The 15,421-nt window shown below is 65.3% G+C and overlaps 1 protein-coding gene across 5 annotated transcripts; it reads right to left on the reverse strand.

Annotated features, from left to right (window-relative positions):
• Window positions 1–158: 158 nt before the first annotated feature.
• RASGRP4 (RAS guanyl releasing protein 4) lies at window positions 159–15,126 on the reverse strand. Of its 5 annotated transcripts, none has more exons than XM_030544675.1 (17): window positions 14,932–15,126; window positions 9,258–9,448; window positions 8,737–8,842; window positions 8,437–8,499; window positions 8,105–8,233; window positions 7,280–7,421; window positions 6,672–6,845; window positions 6,011–6,127; window positions 5,439–5,711; window positions 4,657–4,737; window positions 3,643–3,747; window positions 2,641–2,750; window positions 2,308–2,452; window positions 1,774–1,810; window positions 1,337–1,471; window positions 717–937; window positions 159–534 (listed from the first exon to the last, which is right to left on the reverse strand). In XM_030544675.1, the coding sequence occupies exons 1-17, from the start codon at window positions 14,952–14,954 to the stop codon at window positions 334–336; spliced, it is 2,253 nt and encodes a 750-aa protein (XP_030400535.1). In that variant the 5' UTR covers window positions 14,955–15,126; the 3' UTR covers window positions 159–333. The 5 variants fall into 5 exon arrangements, with proteins under 5 accessions (XP_030400535.1, XP_030400534.1, XP_030400532.1 ...); XM_030544674.1 differs by having other exon boundaries at window positions 2,308–2,455; XM_030544672.1 differs by lacking the exons at window positions 159–534; window positions 717–937; window positions 1,337–1,471 and having other exon boundaries at window positions 1,511–2,452.
• Window positions 15,127–15,421: the final 295 nt, after the last annotated feature.

Here is a 15,421-nt window from a genome sequence, read left to right on the forward strand (position 1 = left end):
ACCTGTACCCCGCTCCCATCTTCATAATTATCTTCACAGCCTAACAAAGGCCAGGAGGGGAAACTGAGGCAAGGCCAATGGCAGAGCGGTCGACAGGCGCCCCGCAACGCGGTGGCATGGAGCAGAGAGGGCAACTGTTGTCCTAGCCCAGGCTCAGCTCGACAAAGATGCATTCCCTTTATTGGGGCCGTGCCCAGGTACAGTCCGGGATCCGTGGTGCCCAGCCTGGCTTGCAGGGGCCCGAGGGTGTGGGATTGCACCGCTGGCTTTGAGTCCCTGGGCGGTGCCGGGCGATGCGGATGCTCTGGGAGCCGGAGGGGGTGAGCGGCGGGTTCATGCTTTTGAGTCGCGCTGCAGGTGCAGGGAATCCATCCCTTCCAGGAGCAGGGTGAGCGAAGCCTGGCTGTGCCCCCCCTCCTCCACCTTGCCCCGGCGCCCCTCGGCCTCGCCCGTTAGCAGCCGCCCGTTCTCCACCTCCAGCTGGGCGTTGCGGCAGTGCAGGCCGATGTTCTCCAGCAGCAGCTGGTTCCGCTCCTGCAGGGGGGGGGGGCAGAGTCCCCAGGGGGGTGGGTTGGGGAGCCAGAGCAGGGACCCTGCAGAGCTGTGCAAGGGAAGCCCCCAGCCAGCTCCATCCGTGGATGGCCCGATTTGCATGCCCAGCCACGGGGGGGGGCAGGTCTCCAACCCCCCATCGTACCCCTGTTTTGGGGTCTCACCTTCTCCATCTCCTGCAGCTGCTCTAGGAGCTTCTGGTCCCTGCTGCAGCCTCCCGCCCCACCGTGGGGCTCGTGGCCCTCCGCCGTGGGGCTGGTGCCGTCCGTCTGCGTCCAGGCGTCCCAGGTGCGCCGCCGCCCAGCTGGCACCCCTGCCAGCACCACGGCCCGCTCCTCTGCCTGCTCGCCCACCGGGGGAAAAGGGAAGGCCTCCTCCTCCGACCCTGCCGTGGCAAGAGGGGGCCCTTTAAATGGGGCTGGCCACGGGCTGTGCCACTGCCTGGGTGGGGGGAGATATGGACAGCAATGGGGCTTTCCACTGACTCTGCCACGGGGGGAAACAGGTGGAGAGGTGGCCCTTTAAATGGGGCTGGCCACGGGCTGTGCCACTGTCTGGAAGGAGGGGGGGAGACAGTACAGAGTGTTTCACTGAACCAGTAAAAGGGGGGGGAGTGTTTGTGGCCATTTAAAATGGATCATGCCACGGGCCAGTCCACTGCCTTGGGGAGAACAGGGGAGGCCTATGGGTTGTTCCACTGTCCTGGTGAGGGCAGGAGGGGATGGACTGTTCCATTGTTGGAGAGAGGGGAGGGAGTAGCATGAAGATTCCTCCCCCCCCATACCTGAGCTGGGGTGCTGCGTGGCGGCAGGCGTGGCTGCACGGGGCGTGCCCCCCTCTGAGGCTCTGGCATGGAACCTCTTCTTGCACTCCAGCTCCACCAGGTCTTTGCACTGCTTGTGGCAGCTCATGCCACAGTCTGGCGGGTGCGGGGGGAGAAATGAAGACATGTGATGTAAGCTGGGGTGCCTGGCATTACCCCCCCATCAAGGGGGAACCCAGCCCCTGCAGTGCCAGGAGAATCCCTCTCCGTAGTGAGCAGTGCAGGGCTCAGGACACACAGCTGTGCAGTGCTATCTCCAGCCAGCAGGGGGCAGTGCTCAGGTGGACAGGCACACACACCACACGTGGGGGGCTGCTTAGTCCCATGGGCCCATTGCCCCTCCCTAGCCCTGTTACCGGCATTCTTCCCCCACATCGCCCCATCAGGGCTGCACTTACCCCGACATCTGTACCCCTGCTTGGAGACACCCCAGAGCTAGAGGAGAGAGAGCGGAGCCTGTTAGCTGCAGCCTTTTCCGGGGTAGGGGGAGAGTTGTATTGTCCCTGTAGAGGGGGGAGGAGATTTTGCAATGGGGGAGATTGCTGGGGCTGGATCCCCACACACGTTGGCAGTGTCCATGAATATAGGGGATGACTAGGGGGAGTTGGGTGGGGGAGGGTAACCTCCCCCACTGCTGCCCCCTGGGAGAGATGTGGGGCAGGATTCTTGGGGCGAGGGATCCGCAGAGCAGCCAATAGTTGGTGCACCCCCTTTCCTGGCCACTGGGCGAGGGGACACTGTGGGGCAGGGTCTCTGACAGGCCTGGGATTTGGGGCACAGCTGTCCTGGCTGCTGGGGGGCAGGGTCTGTGGCAGGTCTGGGATTTGGGGCACCGCTGTCCTGGCTGCTAAGGGGCAGGATCTCTGGCAGGTCTGGGATTTGGGGCACCCCTGTCCTGGCTGCTGGGGGCACTGTGGAACAGGGTCACTTACGAAGCCGTTGCAGCTGTGGCAGAAGGTGGGTTTCTTGAAGGTGGCCTCCTGGAAGTCGTGCAGGAAGCCGAGGCCTAGCTTGGAGAAGATGGCGCAGGCCCGCATGAAGTAGTCGGTGATCTCCTGGCGGCTGTAGGGTCCCTCGCTGCTGGGACGGGAACGGGACAGTGAGGGGGCTGCCTCGGAAACAGGGGTGGGAGGGAGTGATACTGACAAAGGGGCCTTGTAGGGGAAACTGAGGCACAGAGCGAGGGAGCAACTTGCAGTGAGTCAGAGCTGGGGATAGAACCCAGGCGTCCTGGCTCCCAGCCGTGTCCCCCGGCATACACTCACCGGTCTTTCCCCAGGCCATAGTAGGAGAAGGGGAAACTGGCCACAATCTTTTCAAAGTCCTCGGGGGAGATGCAGCCGCGCTGGTCGTGGTCGTAATTCTTAAATACAGACTGGGGGGGTGGGGGGGAGGAGGATTAACTTGTGGCAGCACAATGTAAGCCTGCCCCTTGGCCTGCCCCCAATACCCACTGGGAGCCTCCCCTCGATCTAGGGTGACACCCCATTCTGACCTGTCAGCCCTGCTGGGTGGGGTGTGGCTGGGGGGGAATTGCTTTGTGTTTCAGCATCAAATAGACAGATAGTCCCCCTTTGCCTGCTGGGGGTGGGCCGAATCCTATATGGTCCTGAGTACACCCCATCCCCTGGGACAAGCTGCAGATGGCCGTGACTGGGCCGTATAAAGAGATAACAACCTCACTGGTGCAGCCAGCCAGGGGAGCTGCTCTCCTGAAGGTCCCCAGTTTGAGTCCTGCCCCTTCCAGGCCCTGGGGCAGCAGTGACTGCCTAGTCCCTGCCTGGGGGCTGGGCCCAGCGCACAGGGCAGCAAGGGGAGCTGGGTCCTGGCAGACACCCCCCACCCGTGTGGGGCTCGGCCCTGGGAAGTGGTGGAGCTGGCTAGAGCGGGCTGATGCCTTTGCTCCTGCCCTGGGAGGAGCATGGGTGTGATGCACAGTATGACGCCCCCTGGTGACTGCACACCATGACACACACCATGGCAACTGCACACCGTGACACACCCAGCAATTTCACACCATGACATGCCCCCCTGCCACTGCACACCGTGATGCCCCCCAGCAACTGCACATCACGACACACCCAGCAATTGCACACTGTAACACACCCCCAGCAACTGCACACCTATCCAACACACATGGCAAATGCACCCCACACCCAGCTGGGGCCTTGGCACAGGGCAGATGCCCCTGGGGGCAGGTAGCTACCAGCCATGTTATGTTGCCCAAGGCCCAGGGGGCTGCTCTGACAGGTGGGTGCCTGGCTCACCTCCACCATCTGCTGGACGTGTTTGCTGATGGTGAGCCGGTCCGGTTTCGGGGCCACGCCTGGTGCCCACTCCACCACCACGGGGGGCTTGAAGGGTGTGGCCGGCTGTGGGAAGGCACAAGACATAGGGTCAGACACGAGTGCCTCGAAAGAGGGAGAGGAGGGGGTGGCAAAGTGGGGGGTTGTCTTGGGTTTTCTGTGTTTTCCAGGTTTGCATGCAGAGGGGGTGGGACTCAGTGTCCCCGGGTGTTACTGGTTTAACGAGGGGAGGGGAGAGGGAGTTTGCTGGGACACAGGACCGGAGAGGGACCCGGGACCCCGGCCGATGGCCTGGAGGATGGAGACCCCAGTGACTGGTGACCTGGCGACCCACAGGCCCAGCTCAGGAGTCACAGCCGGTTCTGGCCAGGGGGGGACAATGGGCTGCGGGGAGAGGACCCCGGTGACCTGACCAGCCGGTTCCAGCCAGAGGAGGGCGGAGAGGAGAGGAGGCCCAGGCGACCCTGTTTACCTGGAGAGAGGACAATGGACAGAGGGGGCCTGGGGCCGGGGGTCTCAGATGCCCAGCTGGGAAGCAGGGGGGCTCGGGGCTGGAGAGGGGGAGCAGGCAGAGCCCCCCTGGATGCAGGGGGACCAGGATGTGCTGGGCTGAGGGAGGCCAGGCCTGAGGCCCTGAGAGTTTCCTGTGCTGGGTTCAATGCTCAATAAACCCTCCTGTGTTACGCTGGCTGAGAGTCACTCTGGTCTAGAGATCAGGGCACGGGGGGGGGGGGGAGGCCCCGGGGGTCCAGAGCGAGGGGACTCCCTGGGGGGCGGACACGGCAGAGACAGACGTGCTAAGGCTCTGAGAGGTGCAGCTCCAGGAGGTGGAGGGGTCTGACCCCGAGAGGGAGTGGCCCCCCGAGAGGGACTGTCAGACTGGAAGGGGCACCACACAAGGCCACAAGTGGGCACGACCTGTGAGCCTGTGACAGAGGGTTGGGGGGGTTCCTAGTTCAGCTCCCCCCAACTTACCAGGGACTTGGGGCAGCGGGGTTCCCGTGCGTAGGAGAGCTCGTAGATTTCATCGTCCGTGTAGTACAGGTCGAGGGAGAGCTGGGGGCAGGGGCAGAGAATGGGGTTAGAGGGTCCCACTGCGAACAACCGTCCCGTACCTACTGGAGAGGGGGTAACGGGCTGGGCTGGGATTGCTGCCCCCTGCTGACCAGGGGCCGAGCCTTTTGCATGGGGTGCAGGTGTGCAATGGCACCACTGTTCCCTGCTGGCAGCTCTGTGTGTGCCGCCACACTCGGCTCACTGGGCACAGTGTGTGTGTGCGCATTTGCACCAGTGTCCTGTTTGCACGTGTGGTGGTGGAAGCTGGCTAGTGTCCTGGTGCACCTGACCCGCTGCTCCCTGCATTGGGTGGGGGGATGGGAAGACAGCTGGATGCAGCCCCGCGATGGCAGGTTGGGCCGAGGGTGGGGGAAGGGGAGATCTCAGGCATTCCCCCGAGCGCCACCCCTCTCCTGACTCCCCTTTCACCCACACCATCTTGTACACACATCCATGCACACTTCTTCCCATTGCACACACAGCCCCAGCCACTTGCACATTAAATCCTGGCCTGTCACACGTGTCACACCACCCTCCTGGCACTCCCAGCCCCACCCACTTCCACACCTCACCCCCTGTCTCCTGCACACCCAACCATGCCCCCTTGCACACTAGCCCCCACCCTTGCACACCTGACCCTATCCTCTTGCACAGCCGACTCCACTCTCTCGCATGCCTGCTTGGGGGGAGGGAGGGTTCACCGTAAGCAGGTGCACCAGGTCCTTGTTGGCGGCGAAGGGCGGTGTGGCCTGCTGCAGCGTCTGCAGCTCCTGTGCCTGCTGGTAAAGGCCCTGCAGCTTGCTGAGGTTCAGCTGCCCTCCCAGGCGGTCGGGCAGGGCCTCGTGCAGGGACACCAGGTCCTTGAGGTGCACCCCCACGATGGGGATCTTGAACCCGCTGCACTCGCCATAGGCTCGCCGGTAGGTGCTGTAGTTGCAGCAGGAGGAGAGCAGCTCGGTCATCTCCGCCAGCGTCTGGGGGGCAGGGCGGGGTGGGGGAGAAGCCAGAGGGTCAAAGATCAAGCCCCCGGCCCCCATCCCCAGCTCCACGGAGGCCCCTGGCTGGGGGGGGGCGGCCCCCATGTGGGGAGGAGGAGAAATGGCCCTGGCAGGCTCCTGCCCTGGGGGCGAGCGATGGTCTGGTGGGGGCAGCTGGGACACCCCCCCCCCCACTAGCAGGCCGGGGCCCAGGGCCAGTTGTAGGGGAGCTGTGAAGTCGAGCAGCCCCAGGGTGCCCCCGGGGGTTGTGGGTGCACGGGGCGGCCAGGGCCCACCTTGGTGACCTCCTGTGGCAGCAGGGCGTGGGTGTCCTTGAGGCGGGAGATCGTGCTGTGGCACAGGCCGCCCAGCACTGCCATCAGCGTATTGAAGTTCTGCAGCTGACGCAGCTTCTGGGGGGGAGAGAGTTGGGGGGTATCAGGCATCTGGCCCAGTGTCATCCCCCCCACATCGGGCTCAGGGCTAGCCCCCCCGGCTCCAACTACCCAGGCCCCTGCTATGTCACGTGCACACTTGCACGCACACGTGCTCATGCACGTGTACTCCCTTGGGCGCACACATGCATATTTTCATGCACATGCACACATGTCCGTGTGCTGCCTCACACACTTATAGATGTGCACACACCTGTACTTTCCTGCATACACCCTCTCATGCCCTCTCACACACACTTATGCATGCACACACTTGTCTGCACACACACACACACACACACACACACACATGCATGTAGACACACACTTGCACTGTCACACACACCTCTGTGCATTCACACACATGCCCCTGCATGCATGTGCACATGTTCGCATGTGCGTGCTCACGCACCCCCCCGGCACGCCCCAATTCCCCCACCTCTCCTGGACCTGCTTCCCCCTTCCCCACTGTGCCCCCTTCAGCCCCCATCCCTGGTGGCAGCTAGCAGGAGGGCACCCTCACCTGTGTGACGCGGATGAATTTGGTGAAGACCTCGGCTCGCTGCTGTGGCGTGGGCCGGTTGAGGATCATGACCTGCACCCACTGGGAGATGCTGTTGCAAAGGGCCACGGAGCGTTCCAGGGCCAGGTTTTCCCGCACGGAGCCCTGCAGCACGTAGCTCCTGTAATCCACGTACTGCCCAGGGCAGTGGGGAGAGAGGGAGAGACAGAGGGGAACTCAGCAACCGAGGCAGCCGTTGCACTGAGCCATTCTCAGACCCAGGGAGGCAGAGCTGGTCAAGGCCCAGGGGCTGGTGTGAGCAGTGGGATCCCCTGAGCTGCTCTACAGGGGCTAGTGGGAGAAGTGGGATCTACTCTGCCGCTCTCAGACCTGTGGAGGCAGAGCTGGCCGAGGCCCAGGGGCTGGTGTTAGCAGTGGGATCTCTCCTGACTCCCTTCCTCTTTCCAGCGCTGCTAAATCTCTCTGGCACAAGCTTAGAGCGATCGCCGCTGGTGCAGCCATTCTCCCCAAAGAGGCGTGGGCTGCGAGGCAGGCGGGCCGGGGAGGCTGCAGGGGATGGGGGGTGGCAGGAGGCAGGCGAGGCGCAGGGCCGGGGGCACAGTGCTCACCGAGATGCGGCAGAAGGCTTTGAACTCCAGGTAGCTGAGGTGCTCAGCCAACTCCGCTGCGTCCAGGTGGTCGAAGAGCAGAGACACTTTCCGTTTCTTGCTGCAGCTGGGGCTGCTCTGGTAGCTGACCTTGCGGGTCCAGCTGCAGGGGTGGGGAGCAGGTTAGCCGGGCAGGGGCGCTGGTGCCTGCACAATCGCCCCCTGTCTGTGCATGCCCCACACACCAGTGCACACTGCCCCCATGGGCCCATGCACACCCACACAGTGTGCAAACACGCTTGTGTACACCCCGCATACTGGTGCACACACACTCATCTGTCCGTGCACACCTACACCCTGTGCACAAACACACTTGTGCACACCCCACACACCGGTGCACACACCCCATATGCCCAGGCACACCTACACCCTGTGCACAAACACACTCGTGTACACCCTGCACACTTGTACACACACACCCATGTGCCCATGCACACACTCGTGCATGCCCTGTACACTGGTGCACAGCCCCCATGTGCCCGTGCACACCTACACCCCATGCACAAACACACTCATGCACACCCCACAACCAGTGCACACACACCCATGTGCCCAAGCACACCCACATCCCATGCGCAAATACATGCACCTGTGCACACCCCAGGCACTTGTGCACACCCATGCATGCCCCCCCATGTGCACAAACACACCCACCTGTGCCCAGCCCCACCCACCTATGCAAGCCTACCATCTCCAGACGCCCAGGCACAGGGCCCTTGAGGAGGGCAGAGATGGGGGGGAAGGGGAGGGAGGGAGCAGGGGTGGCTGGGCAGGATCTGTCCTTACACATGGGTCATGTTGGCTGGCTGGCACTGCCCATGGGCCTTGGCCTGCACGGCCAGCCAGAGCTCGCCCATGGTCTCCTCCAGCTGGGGCTCCAGGCGAAAGGCCTCAGGGTGATGCGTGGTCCAGTACCTGGGGGGGGCAGGAAACGTGAGGCAGGGTTAGGGCATTGGCTGCAGGGTGGGGCAGGGAGCGTTGGGGGAGGAGGGGGAGCACTGGGGGAATGGGGTGCATTGGAGGGATTGGGAATGTTGGTATGTGGGGGCAGCAGAGCAATGGGGGGATGCGGGGTGCGGCAGCAGTGGGGGGCACAGGGGGAGCAGTGGGGCTCTCACCTGACGAAGTTGCAGATCCGTTGGCGTCTTTCCATCTGATCCTCCCCAGACGCCTCCCGGTAGGTGGCTCCGAGTTAAGGCTCCATCCCCCTTGGAATCCCCAGGAATAGAACCCAGGAGTCCTGAGAGCCCCCCACCCCGGCCTCCCCTGGCTTGCTGTGCCCCCTGCTGGGGGTGACCCACCCCCCTCAGTGCAGCGGCCAGGGGCCCTTCCCTGCCCCAGTCTGACCTCAGCCCCCCCACTGCACTGGGGTGCTCCTGGCCTGGGGGCCCCGGAGGGGGGTCTTGGGGGGAGGATATAGCGCCAGGAGGCAGCGGGCGAGGTCAGCCGAGGGCACCACCCAGCTGTGCACGGTCAGGGTCATGTTCACCATGTAGTCGCTGCGGCACAGGCTCCCGTCCAGGTCTGGGGAGGCAAAGGCAGGGGAAGGGTTAACGGCACCCCTTGGGGAGGTGGGTTGGGAGTGAGGGGCACCAGCAGAGCTGGGGGGAGCTCAGGGCCGGGGTACTAGGGGGCTGCGGGTCAGGAGTGAGGGGCACCGTGAGGTGGGGAGCCCAGGACTGGGGTACCTGGGGGCTGCAGGTGGTGAGTGAGGGGCACCAGCAGAGCTGGCGGGGAGCTCAGGGCCGGGGTACTAGGGGGCTGTGGGTCGGGAGTGAGGGGCACCGTGAGGTGGGGAGCCCAGGACTGGGGTACCAGTGGGCTGCAGGTCGGGAGTGAGGGGCACCAGCTGATCTGGCGGGGAGCTCAGGGCTGGGGTAGCAGGGGGCTGTGGGTCGGGAGTGAGGGGCAATGGTGGGGGGACAGGGAGCCCCGTTACCGAAGGAGTTGAGACACTTCTCGATGAGCTGCTCCAGGCTGCAGGTCTTGGTGAGCTCCCCCAGTGCCAGGCTGGCCATGACCGTGTTGATCTCCCTGGGGGTGGGGCAGGTCATTCGACGCCGGCTCTGCCGAGAGCGGATCTTGCCGGGGCTGGGGCTGGCGGGGCCGGGACATTCCACCCGCGATTTCCTGAGAGGGAGGGGGCCAGTCTGAGAGTCATGTCAGATCCAAACCGGCATCCTGGCTCCCAGCCCCCTGCTCTAACCACTAGATCCCACTTCCCTCCCACAGCTGGGAGAGAACCCAGGAGTTATGGCTCTCAGCCCCCCCTGCTCTAACCACTAGACCCCACTTGACCCAAATCCCCTCCCAGAGCTGGAATAGAACCCAGGAGTCCTGGGTCCCGGCCCCCTCCCCGCATCATTAGACCTGGATTCCCTCCTGGCTCCTTGCAGTGCTAAAGCCACATTAAAAGAAAACCAAAAAAAAAAGGGGAGACTGAGCACAGGGAAGGGGAAGTGTGAAGCTGGCTCTGTTGGCAGCAGGAGAACAGCCCCGCAGGGGCTTCCCCCGGCCTGGCACACAGGCCCCTCGCCGCCTGGGTCTCCCCCAGAGCCCCCCACCCTGGGCAGGGATTCGGGAGCTGGGCAGCCTGGTATGCGGCTCAAAGTGGCGAGGTCCAGAGACGACCATGGTGCTGGAGCCAGACCCGTGCCAGGGTGGGGGTGCCTGGCTGATGGAGGTTTGCCAGACAGGCCTGGCATTAATGCAACGAGTAATCGGTAATGCAGGTCCTGTGACACAAGGCGTGTGGGCAGACCGGGCACTGCTGTGGTGGGTGCTTTCCAACCACTACACCCCACTCCCCTCCCAGCGCTGAGTAGAGAACCCAGGAGTCCTGCCTCCCAGCCCCCCAGCTCTAACCACTAGACCCCACTCCCCTCCCAGCGCTGGGGAGAGAACCCAGGAGTCCTGGCTCCCAGCCCCCTGCTCTCACCACTAGACCCCACTCCCCTCCCAGCGCTGGGGAGAGAACCCAGGAGTCCTGGCTCCCAGCCCTCCCGCTCTAACCACTAGACCCCACTCCCCTCCCAGCGCTGGGGAGAGAACCCAGGAGTCCTGGCTCCCAGCCCCCCTGCTTTAAGCATGTTTCTCTGTGTTAACCTCACAAGTGGATCCTACAGATTCAGCTCCTCATTGGCACCGTTTGCCATGTCCCTCTTGGACATGGCAGAGCCCCCATGTGCCGCTCTCAGCCCCAGACTCGGGGTGCCCGGAGGGGGGAGCAGCCCTGCAGCCTTCCCGTGACCGCAAAGCCAGGCTCCGGGCGGCTTCCTGCCCCTTTCCTGGCAGGGGCATCGGACCTGCTTCTGCATTTCCAGCAGCCGCATTGCGCCACGGCCTGCAGCGCCGGGCCCCCACCTCCCGCTGTGAGCAGGCCTGGAGGGTGCCCAGAACGACTTACTTCCCCCCTCCATCCCCTCTTGCCCAATCCCCTTCCATGCCGCAGGGCTGCACTGCAGGAAAGGCTGCCCCTGCCTGGTGCCTTGGGGGGCTTTTCCCTGTGACGCCCAGTGCCCCCGCTCTAACCCCACTCCCCTCCCAGTGCTGGGGAGACAACCCAGGAGTCCTGGCTCCCAGCCCCCTGCTCTCACCACTAGACCCCACTCCCCTCCCAGTGCTGGGGAGAGAACCCAGGAGTCCTGATCCCCAGCCCCCTGCTATAAATAACCGCTAGACCCCACTCCCCTCCCAGTGCTGGGGAGAGAACCCAGGAGTCCTGGCTCCCAGCCCCCTGCTCTCACCACTAGACCCGACTTCCCTCCCAGAGCTGGGGAGACAACCCAGGAGTCCTGGCTCCCAGCCCCCCTGCTCTCACCACTAGACCCCACTCCCCTCCCAGTGCTGGGGAGACAACCCAGGAGTCCTGGCTCCCAGCCCCCCTGCTCTCACCACTAGACCCCACTCCCCTCCCAGTGCTGGGGAGACAACCCAGGAGTCCTGGCTCCCAGCCCCCTGCTCTGACCACTAGATCTCTCCTGCCCTCCCAGGCCCCAGACGAGGGACTAGCTGGACGGTAACGGACCTTTTCTCTCTCCAGGTTCTCAGTCACCCTCGCAGTCACCAGCTTCTATCATCAGTTCAGTGACCTTCAGCCAGCCAGGCCCACGGCCCATGTCCCCCCAGCCCCCTCTACAGCCAGTCCCATGTCCCCCCAGCCCCCTCTACGGCCAGTTCCACGGCCCCCCCAGCCCCCTCTACAGCCAGTTCCACAGCCCCCCCAGCCCCCTCTACGGCCAGTTCCACGGCCCCCCCAGCCCCCTCTACAGCCAGTCCCATGTCCCCCCAGCCCCCTCTACGGCCAGTCCCATGGCCCCCCCAGGCCCCTCTACAGCCAGTCCCATGTCCCCCCAGCCCCCTCTACGGCCAGTCCCATGGCCCCCCCAGCCCCCTCTACGGCCAGTCCCACAGCCCCCCCAGCCCCCTCTACGGCCAGTCCCACGGCCCCCCCAACCCCCTCTACGGCCAGTCCCATGTCCCCCCAGCCCCCTCTACAGCCAGTCCCATGTCCCCCCAGCCCCCTCTACGGCCAGTTCCACAGCCCCCCCCAGCCCCCTCTACGGCCAGTCCCATGGCCCCCCAGCCTCCTCTACGGCCAGTTCCACAGCCCCCCCAGCCCCTCTACGGCCAGTCCCATGTCCCCCCAGCCCCTTCTACGGCCAGTCCCATGGCCCCCCCAGCCCCCTCTACGGCCAGTCCCATGGCCCCCCCAGGCCCCTCTACAGCCAGTCCCATGTCCCCCCAGCCCCCTCTACGGCCAGTCCCACGGCCCCCCCAGCCCCCTCTACAGCCAGTCCCATGGCCCCCCCAGCCCCCTCTACAGCCAGTCCCATGTCCCCCCAGCCCCCTCTACGGCCAGTCCCACGGCCCCCCCAGCCCCCTTTACAGCCAGTCCCATGGCCCCCCCAGGCTCCCCTATGGCCAGTCCCATGTCCCCCCAGGCCCCCCTACGGCCAGTCCCATGTCCCCCCAGCCCTCTCTACGGCCAGTCCCACGGCCCCCCCAGCTCCCTCTACGGCCAGTCCCACAGGCCCCCCAGCCCCCTCTACAGCCAGTCCCATGTCCCCCCAGCCCCCTCTACAGCCAGTCCCATGTCCCCCCAGCCCCCTCTACGGCCAGTCCCACGGCCCCCCCAGCCCCCTCTACAGCCAGTCCCACGGCCCCCCAGCCCCCTCTACGGCCAGTCCCATGTCCCCCCAGCCCCCTCTACGGCCAGTCTCATGTCCCCCCAGCCCCTCCTACGGCCAGTCCCATGCCCCCCCAGCCCCCTCTACGGCCAGTCCCACGGCCCCCCCAGCCCCCCCTACGGCCAGTCCCATGTCCCCCCAGCCCTCTCTACGGCCAGTCCCACGACCCCTCCGGCTCCCTCTACGGCCAGTCCCATGGCCCCTCCAGCCCCTTCTACGGCCAGTCCCACAGTCCCTCCCGCCCCCTCTACGGCCAGTCCCACGGCCCCCCCAGCCCTCTCTCTATGGCCAGTCCCACGTCCCCTTTGCCCCCTCTACGGCCAGTCCCACGTCCCCCCAGCCCCCTCTACAGCCAGTCCCACGGTCCCCCAAGCCCCCTCTATGGCCAGTCCCATGGCCCCCCCAGCCCACTCTACGGACTGTCCCATGGCCCACGTCCCCCCAGCCCCCTCTACGGACAGTCCCCCCCGCCCTCTCTATGGCCAGTCCCATGTCCTTCCAGCCCTCTCTACGGCCCCCCAGCCCCCTCTATGGCCAGTCCTACAGCCCCCCCAGCCCACTCTACAGCCAGTCCCACGGCGCCCCCCAGCCCCCTCTACGGCCAGTCCCACGGCCCCCCCAGCCCACTCTACGGCCAGTCCCACGGCCCCCCCAGCCCCCTCTACGGCCAGTCCCACGGCCCCCCCAGCCCTCTCTATGGCCAGTCCCACGGCCCCCCCAGCCCACTCTACGGCCAGTCCCACAGCCCCCACAGCCCCCTCTACGGCCAGTCCCACGGCCCCCCCAGCCCCCTCTACGGCCAGTCCCACAGCCCCCCCAGCCCCCTCTACAGCCAGTCCCACGGCCCCCCCAGCCCCCTCTACAGCCAGTCCCACAGCCCCCACAGCCCCCTCTACGGCCAGTCCCACGGCCCCCCCAGCCCTCTCTACGGCCATTCCCACGGCCCCCCCAGCCCCCTCTACAGCCAGTCCCACGGCCCCCCCAGCCCCCTCTACGGCCAGTCCCACAGCCCCCCCAGCCCTCTCTACGGCCAGTCCCACGGCCCCCCCAGCCCCCTCTACAGCCAGTCCCACGGCCCCCCCAGCCCCCTCTACGGCCAGTCCCACGGCCCCCCCAGCCCACTCTACGGCCAGTCCCACGGCCCCCCCAGCCCTCTCTACGGCCAGTCCCATGGCCCCCCCAGCCCCCTCTACAGCCAGTCCCACGGCCCCCCCAGCCCTCTCTACAGCCAGTCCATCGGCCCCCCCAGCCCCCTCTAGAGCCAGTCCCATGTCCCCCCAGCCCCCTCTACGGCCAGTCCCACGGCCCCCCCAGCCCACTCTACGGCCAGTCCCACGGCCCCCCAGCCCCCTCTACGGCCAGTCCCACGTCTCACTGAATGCGCTCTACAGCCAGTGCAACCAACCAATCCACTGTCTGCCCGGTGCCCCCAAGCAATGACGCACCGAAGTCTGGGACAGCTGCACCCCCCATGCACCCAGCTCTCTGACCAGTGCGTTGCCACGCTCTGGGGATGGTGGTTCGCCCTCCACTCACACCTCACTCAGGGACGGGCTTGGGCAAATGGGCAGCGGGGGATCCCTTCCCTTGCATCTAGGATTGCCCGGGAATCTGCAAGCCCTGAGATGCTCAGAAACAGGCAACTAAATCCACCGCCAAGAACAAGATGGCGGGGGGGGGGAACCTGCTGGCTTGTGGGGGGCAGGGAATGGGGCACGGGGCCTTTCCCCTCTAGGTGGCGCTGGCTGTGATCTGGCCCCAAGGTGGGGACTGGCTGGCTTTTGGGGGGCAGGGAATGGGGCACGGGGCCTTTCCCCTCTAGGGGGCGCTGGCTCTGATCTGGCCCCAAGGTGGGGACTGGCTGGCTTTTGGGGGGACTGGGAATGGGACCCCCTTTCCCTATAGGCGGCGCTGGTTGCAATCCATCCTCAAGTCGGGTCCTCTGGCATAAACCAACTGTGACGTTCCTGGGCAACATCCACTGCACCCCATTCCCTGGCCCCGCAGCGCTGAGATCCTTACGAAGGGGCTGGCTTGGCCGGCCAAGCGTCAGGCTGCTCCCTCTCTTCGCACCAGCCCGTCTGCGCCAGGCCAGCCGAGGCCTGAGCGGCTTCTGACAAGCGCTGCCCCGCCCGGGCCCCCGGCTGCTCCAGGAACACGGCGGAGCCTTTCCCGTGCCCTACCCCAGAGGTGGCTGCATTCGAAGTTCGCTGCCCGCTGGCTGTGGACGCGGCCAGCCATTGGCAGCGCCATCTCGGGAAGTGAAAAGCCGATGTTTGGAGGGGGTGGGGGGGAATTGCTGCTGAGCCGACTGAAAAGGAGAAGCCACACAGACTGAAACGGCCGCCCAGGGCCACAAGGAAAGCCCCAGCGATGACAGGAGCCAGCGCCTTTCTGCGTGGACCTGCACGGCCTCCTGCTTACCTCTTGCTCTCTTTTCTGTTCATGGCCAAGCTGAGCTGGGGTTAGCTAGGGTGTGCGACCGCTCCCACGACATGCAGCTGCTAGGGCCGCTGGCTTGCCTTCCCCGCAGTCATTTGCGTCCTTGGGCACGACAGAAAGAAAAGAAAACCCATGAACAAGGTCTCAGCTGCGGGCCCCGGGGCGGGACCTGTCCTGCGGCCGAGCTGAGTCAAAAGGAACTGGTAACATTTGTGCTGATGGGTGATAAAAAAGGGAACTGGCTTGTACGTGTGATGTCAGGACAGTGGGCTGTGTGTGAGAGAGACAGAGCACCAATTTGTCTGTCCACAGCAGGGGAAAGAACCCAGGAGTCCTGCCTCTCTTTCCCCCTTTAACCACCTAATCATGCTCCCCTTCCAAATCCAGGAAGAGAACCCAGGAGTCCTGACTCCCGGTCACCTGCTCCAACCACTAGGCCTCATGCCCTACCCAGAACCCATGAGTTCTGACT

Source organism: Gopherus evgoodei, unplaced genomic scaffold, assembly GCF_007399415.2.
Source record: "Gopherus evgoodei ecotype Sinaloan lineage unplaced genomic scaffold, rGopEvg1_v1.p scaffold_34_arrow_ctg1, whole genome shotgun sequence".
NCBI lineage: Eukaryota > Metazoa > Chordata > Testudines > Testudinidae > Gopherus > Gopherus evgoodei.